This window comes from Alligator sinensis, unplaced genomic scaffold, assembly GCF_000455745.1.
Source record: "Alligator sinensis unplaced genomic scaffold, ASM45574v1 scaffold215_2, whole genome shotgun sequence".
Lineage (NCBI taxonomy): Eukaryota > Metazoa > Chordata > Crocodylia > Alligatoridae > Alligator > Alligator sinensis.
In genome coordinates this window covers 29,708-37,426 of record NW_005842400.1, presented here as the reverse complement: position 1 = coordinate 37,426, position 7,719 = coordinate 29,708, and the positions used below count along the sequence as shown (strand labels likewise).

The following is a 7,719-nucleotide window of genomic DNA, read 5'->3' as shown; positions in this document are numbered from 1 at the left end:
ACCCTCACACATACCCCCCTCATCCCTCCTCACACACACGCTCCACACATGCCCCCCCACACCTCCCCCCCCAACAACATACAAGAGTAAGACTTTATTTTGCAGTCACTTCTATATACACTACTCAAAAACACATAAATCAGGACAAAAATATTTTTTTTAAATAAAATTAAAATATTTTAGTAGATGTTTCATTTTTAGTATATGATTTGATATTTTGATCTATAATTTGTTAAAAATATATCTTCTGAAAGATTGTATGTGTGCAGTTTTCAACAGCTCACCAAAACTCATTAAGTGGCCCTCCAGCTGAAATAATTGCTCACTCCTGCCCTATAGCCTAGATATGGGGGGTGTCAAGCCCCCAGTGCTGCCCCTGGGTCTGAGCAGACCCACACAGGGTACAGCACATGCTGGACAAGCCCCACAGACAGGCCTGGGGATGCACGTCACATGTGATGCCCGCTCTCGCCACTCTGGGACTACACCAGGAGCATGTAGCATGAATGCCAGACCGGCCAGAGCAAACACTGTGCTACATATGGTGCCTGCCTCAGCTGGCCTGCACCACATGTGGCACCCACGTTGGTATGCATACTGCACATGGTGTCTGTTGCAGCCAGTCTGGGACCTGTGCTACATGTGGCACCTGGCAAGCGCCAAGTGCCGCACAGGTCCCAAGCTGGTTGGAGCAGGTGCTGTGGACAGTGGCATGCCCAGAGCAGACATTGCATGTGATGCAGCGTGGTACCTGCTCTGGCTGGTCTGGAATCCACCCTACACACTCTCAGCTGGGCTGCGTCACACATAGCACCCGTCCCAGCCACTCCAGGATCATCCCAGACCATTTCTGAAGTGGTTGCCAGATCCTGTATGCTGGAGGAGAGAAGGGAGGAGAGAGGGTCCATGGCCCTGATTCAGACAACTGACTGTCCCTGCACCACTCATCTGGCCCACAGGGCCAGATCAGTTTGACACCACTGGCCTAGATTCATAAACTGTTTTATGCCCAACCACATTTGCCATCAGCATTTGCTTTGGTGGCTCCCCACACAACATGCTGACTTCTCTGGATCTAATTATTAGACAGATAGAACTACCCACATATTATACAGGGCCACCTGAGTGCCTAACTTGGTGCTGCAAAAATCTAGAACTCTTGGTTCAGAGATGGATACCTTTTATTAGGCCAGCTAAGAAATCACAAAAAAATATCTTTTTCTGCAAGCTTTCGAGCTCACATGCCCTTCATCAGGTTTAGGGAAAATTAAAGATGGAGACAGTCCCCATACGTAGGCAATAAACTTCATTTTTGCACAGAGGAAGCTGAAGATGGAAGTCTATCCCTCTGAATCCATGAGAGTGTCTTTGAGTTTCACTTTATTGTGCAGATCAAGCAGGATTCCTTCTCTGGAGGTGTCAGATGGCAAGCAGGGAGATATAGAAATCTTTCTTGTTGTTCAGCAATGAAATTTAAAATCCAAAATGAAGTTTATATCCTACCTATGGGGACATTTTGTTGGCAAGTTTAATTTTAATTTTAAAATCATCTTTAATTTTTCCTGAGCCTGATGAAGAGTGTGAGAGCCCAGAAGCTTGCAGAAAAGGTAACTTTTTTGTGATTTCTTAGTTGGTCTAATAAGAGGTACCATCTCTGAACCAAGAAGTCTAGATTTTTGCATTTCTTTTTGTCTCAGACCAACATAGCTACCAGATACATCCCTGTACCTTGGTGCTGTGAATTTCTCCATTTATTTATTTGTAGAGTTATGGGTTGCTGTGCTTAAGTCCTCCTTTTAAATCAAGCACAATTGCTACTAACAGTTAACGGAGCAAGTCCATTAACTTGGGCAACAAAGGTTTGCATTTTTGGAGCAGAATATTTCCTGGTACCTCTTGAATGCGAGTTAGCTGACAACAACAATACTTCTTATATATAAAATATCACAGCTCATTCCAGATCCCTGGCTCCCTATTCAGGTACTTTGGTTGGACTATCAACCTGTAGTACTGATATAGATGTTCAACATTGGACTGTTGCCCACTTACCATCAGACCAACAGGTCACCATCAGACAACAGCACATTCCACTTATGATCTTCCCTTGATGAGCCCCCACTGCAATGAAGCTGTGAGCCTTACATATACCAGCCACAGGCTTAAAAATCAAGTGCTTGTTAAAGTTGTCACCTTTGAATAGGCCTCCTGCTTGCAGCCATGCCCTCTTGCTGTGATCTTATCACTTCAGGCTAAGCAAACCTGAGCTTGGACAATAATTGAATGAGAGGCTCCCAGATAAAACCCCAGCCATGCAGTAAGCAGTGTTGGTGGCTCAGTGGGTGGTTCTCTTTCCTTTGAGTCATTTCTATTGCACTTGCACCCCAGCATAGTGTTAGAGGGAATGCTGTATGACTAGGGGTGCTACCTTTCAGAGGAGGTTTAACACCTGATTGGTAGTTGTCATTAAATAGTCCCTGGTCCTTTTTATAAACATGGGAGGCTCAGCCTCAGCATTCTGGCCAAGTTCCACCTCCCGGAATTTAACCTGCTGCCCTTAAGTACCTCCTCTGTAGTTTCAAATGATAAAGATTCTTTTCAGTTTTCCTCTTATGACTCTCATGTAGTATTGATAACATAGAAGGGCAGCTGCATTTCCTCCTGTTTGCCTCTGCGTTTCAGTTATGAAGGATTGCTCCCCACTGAGAAAATTCATATCTCTGCAAAAAAACATCACAATCCCTTTGTGCTTGGAACTTCACATTCAGGCCTCAAAATAGGGTGTAAGCCTGACTTCGGTGCTGCATAAGCTTTGTGTTAACCTTCTGTATGGGGCTGATTTTCACTTTACACAACATACACAGGACTAAATTCTTCTTAGTTAGCGTAAAGTTAATGGAGAACATAGAATTTGGCTCACAGTCTGCCAAGCGCTCTGATATCCATTGGGATAAAAAGTGCTTAGAAATACAAACAGCAGGGAGTTGATTTTTTTTCTTTTTTTGACATTACATCAGGTACATGCTGATGGAGAGAGGGTGGATGATCCCCTACCAGGAAAACTTTTATAAAGACCCAGAACTGACCTAAGCAGTATAAGGAATCTAGAGAGACAAATAGAGGAAGAAAAAGATCAGAAATTCAGGGCTGGTTTGAAGTTCAGGTGATGAAAAATGCTATGCTGGAGTTCAAAGACAGGATTATTGGCCAGTGGTACTTCAGTATTTGGTGGAGAAGAGCTTAGGGCCATGGTATTACTGCAGTGCTGATTTATCAACACAGCCAACACTGTGTATGGTATTTGAGTCATTTCTAAATCCAGCCTCTGGCAATGAAAAGCACATTTAATCCATCTGTTAGATTGTTTGAAGAGGTGTCTGTCTCTCGGTCTATCCCCAAGGTTGGGACCGCTGAAATTGAAAATAGGTGAGAAAGGAGTTTTTAACCATTTCCCAAATGCTGCTCCCTTCCTGGGGTCATGTCTAAAGCATCGCCTTTAACTGTGTGGAAATTGAAAAATGAAACTAGCTCTGCCCCTCCCACCCAAAAGAATCCCTGAGATAATTCCACTAAGGGGAAGAAATCAAAGAATGGATTTGTATTCAAACAGAGTTTATGGGTTTTAACTGGTTTTACTCAAGCTGTGATTAATGCTCTATACTTAAGAGTTCTGAGATGTATTTCTATTGCTGGCTGTGACCCTTACACAACAGTTCAGTGCCTCAAGATAAAATGCTGAAAAACACCCCATATTAAAGCAATTTTTCTTTGGTCTCAGTTATTTTCTTTAGTTTCTCTGTCATTCTCTATTACTAATAAACCTTTGCATGAAAAACAGAATACTTGATTTTGTAGTTCACCCAAAGGTTAACCCATTCCTCCATTTAAAATCCTAATCCTCCATTTGCATCATAATCATTACTATCACAAGCAATTGTTTGGTGTCACAGGTTGAAGGCTGTGGAACTCCCAATGCCAGAATAGTTGAGGATGCCTACAGGTCACGTTTTATCAACAGAGTTATGTCAAGAACAGGAATAGTTCAGGCAGTTGTGGCTGACAACTGATGTGCATTTGCTGATCTGTGTGAGTACCCACGACTAGCTTAACAAATAGTGTCAAACGTTAACCTTAAGATACATCAGTAAGTGGAGTGATAGGGTTGAAGTTTTGTTGTGATGGTCCAGGAAACACCCAAGAGGCAAGAATTTTTTGCGATACCTTTTATTGGACCAACTGTATAGTTGGGAGAGCTGTTAGACAAGCTTTCAGGCATCAGTGGGGTGAGAGAAAAGAAGACAAACAGGACTGGAATAGCTGGGAAGCTGCAAGCTGCAATTGAAGCACATTGAATTGCACCACTTTACTGTTTTATTAATACTTAAGGTAAATTCACAAAACTCTGCAGTCTAGAACAGCACAACTGCTTTAGGTCAGGATTAAGCTACATTTGTAGAGCTGTATGGGAAGTCCCAGGACTTAAATAACACACATCTCTGTAAGACAGGAGCATGGTGAGCTGGCAGAGTTGTGTGCAGACTGCCAAGAACCTTGTTTCAGTTTGGCCTGGCTTATGTTCAGTCACATGAATACAGATTCACCTAAAATAAGCAGCAAAAACAAAAGTGCTGAAAGAATCCAGAAGAAAGTGTGTGAAAATCCTTTTATATTTGGGAATGAGACAATAATTCTCAGAATCAATCTCCAGTGGCTCATCAGTTTGAAAAACTTAACATTTTGCTTGCCTAATTCTGAGTCTTGTTTGGTGCCAGCACTTTTTGCTTTTTGATCTGTCTCAATCCTGGTATGACAGTCAACTTGAGAAACAATGTTCTGTGTAGAGAAGCTGTCAGTGAGGTTTCTCTCTAGCATCCTCTGGATAAGAGTTCTTCAGCTAAGGCAAGTTAGAGATCTTCCTGGTTTGGAGAATGGATGTTTTGGGAGGGAGGGTAGATAGGATATATGAAGCCTTTGACTTCTAGGTCACTGCGTCCAGTTCAGCCAGGTTAGTTAAGATTAAAAGTTATTCCCATGTGAGAGCTGTTGGGTGACTTTCTGAATTTAACTACAAAAAGCATGTCAGGGCTTATCTGCATTATGGAGCTGCTGCCACCATAGCTGTGCAGGTAGAGCTATGACGGCAGAGCCCCACTGTAGACACAACACATGGGAGCAGAAGAGATTTTTCTGTTGCCTTTGCTGCACCACCTCTCTGAATGGCAGAAGTGAATCTGGCAGAATATCTCCTCTGATGGCACAGTTGTCTCCAAAAGGGAAGTTTTGCCAACTTAGCCTCCTTTGTATTGCTGACCAGACCTCAGACTGGTTCCTAGAAGGACATTTACCTACATCACAAAAAACACCAGTACAACTGACACTGAGCTACTTCCTGCTTTGCTATTGGCAGCCTCTGCTGACAATCCATAACTTCTGTAGGCCAGGAGAAGCAAAGAGCTTTTGATCATAAAGATGGTTCTTTGATGGCACATCTGACTTACCTTAGCAGGAAATGGTGAATAAGTGAAGTTCACACTGCCACTTCCCATCCTACATCTGCTGTGTTGATTAAAAGGAGACTTTGGTTTTCAGGGCTCTTGGTCCAATACAGGGGTAGGCAACCTTCAGTATGTGTACCAGAGCATGGCATGCAAAGGCATTTTGCTTGGCACACACCTCTCAGGGCAGATGGCAGGGGAGCCGTGGGGGGCCCAATCCTTGTTGTGGCAGTATAACCCCTTCCCGCCCCCCCTTTCCTACTCTCTGCCCCAACGTGTGCGTGCACCCACTGCTAGCAACAAGCTGGGCTGAGGCTCTGTGGACCCCAGTGCAGCTGCTTGCAGCCTCCCCACCACTTGCTGCAAGTAGCGCAGGCTTCGTGGCAGGAATCAGGGGCCTGCCCAGAACCCAGACCGGGTGTGGCAGAGAGCTGGGAGGCTGCAAGTGGCTGCACCAGGGTCTGCAGATCCCCAGCCCAGCTCATTGCTGGCAGTGGGTGCATGTGCGCCTGGGGGCAGATGGCAGGGTAGGGGCTGGGGCTGCACTGCCAGAACAAAGATTGGGCACATTGGAGCTCCCCCGCATCCGCCCCAGTGCGCCAACATCTTACAAGTCGAGGTTATGAGTGTTTTTGGCACTTTGCCCAACAACGTTGCCAAACCCTGGTCTTGTACCTTTCATAATTAGTAAACTGTATGAAATGTGAACTCAGGCTCCTGAAATCTTGGCTGTTGGACAATGAGGCAAAGTTCTTGAATGGCATCATTTGCAATTTAGTATTCTATAAACATCAAAACAGAGAATACAACCTTTCTGCACAAATATCTTTCTATCATTGGAAATCAAGGTTTATGCATGCCAGGACTTTCTAGGAAACGGTCAATCTTTCTTTATTCAATATTATGGCCGCTGTGCAAGAAAGAATGTTTTTTTATTGTAGGATGCCCCTTTAATCCATAGTTTGCATGTCTATGATAATGAGTAGGCCAGTGCAGAGAACAAATGCATCCTTCTGCTGGATGAGGGACTAGTAATTTAACTGCGCTGTGGTTACTGAAAACCAAGTCAGAATTACTATCAGTATAGTTGGATGCAGTATGCAAACTTCCATTATAAGACTGCTGGGTGGAAAGAATGGTCCATAGGAAAGAGCAAATGCTTTGGTTTGTTCTGAGCCTTCTTGATGAAAAGCAAACCACTATTATGAGTTATATTTCAGCAAATGTTCCCACCTAGGCTCTGTCATAGAGAACCCAAAAGTCTGATTCCAGTGCCATTGGCACCCTGAGTGAGTAGAGATCGCAGCATCAGCACACCAGTTCATAGTCTCCAGAACAGGAAAATACAACCTCTTCTACAAGCCAGACTCAGAGGACCCAGAGTCCTACAGGCAATGATAAACTTTAATCTCTTTCAGCTTTTTCCTGTCACCAGAACACAGTATGGAGGCCGTTGCCAAGTTTGATTTCAATGCTTCTGGAGAAGATGAACTGAGTTTCCGGGCTGGTGATAGTCTAAGGGTAAGTAAATGGTTATATGAACCCTGTCAGATTTGACTGTATCAACCTGTCCATCCATAACATAAGATGTCTCAAAACAATGGTTCATATGCTACTGGTGTCTCATGCAGGGCCATAGAAAGCTTTCTCGTGACACACTGCTTACAGCCTTATTTCCAATTGTTCCATTATTATAAAAGATGGCTAATGTATAGCAAATAACTTCCATGCTATTACTTTTTCCTGTAAATAATTGCTGTAGTTGCGGCAAGAATTTTATGTAAATGAAAGTGGCAAAGGAACTATCCACAAGATAATCTCTGTATTAAAAGGTGGTACATATGCTGTGAAAAAAGTTTGAGAGCCTCTAGGCTAGCATATTATGACTCTTTCAGGAAAGAAGAGAGAGATGGTAGGAAAAGAGTGGAAAGTAGTGAAGGGCGAGTATCAGCAATATAGCACACGTGAAACATCCTATTTAGTCTTTATTCATTTATTCTCTGTTTGTAACTGTTTGTCTCTTGTTTTCCCCGGTGGATGACTAAGGATAAACCCACATGCCTTCACATAATTTCCCATGGACTTTTCACCACACAGGACCCTGTTCCATACTCATTCCACTCCAGCTGAAGAGAACTAAATGTGACTCCCTTTAAAACTCACCAAGTCTGTCCCTCCCCCCCCCCCCCCCCCCCACACCCCAAGGCCCCCTGTCTCTTCTCAGTGC

At 43.8% G+C, this 7,719-nt stretch overlaps 1 protein-coding gene across 1 annotated transcript in view; it reads left to right on the top strand.

Annotated features, from left to right (window-relative positions):
* Positions 1 to 7,719, top strand: part of GRAP2 (GRB2 related adaptor protein 2) — a 45,207-nt gene that overhangs the window by 23,838 nt on the left and 13,650 nt on the right. The window contains exon 3 of the mRNA XM_006029825.3: positions 6,911 to 7,013. Coding sequence (XP_006029887.1) covers positions 6,936 to 7,013 — 78 coding nt within the window. The 5' untranslated portion in view covers positions 6,911 to 6,935. The remainder of the gene's footprint in view (positions 1 to 6,910; positions 7,014 to 7,719) is intronic.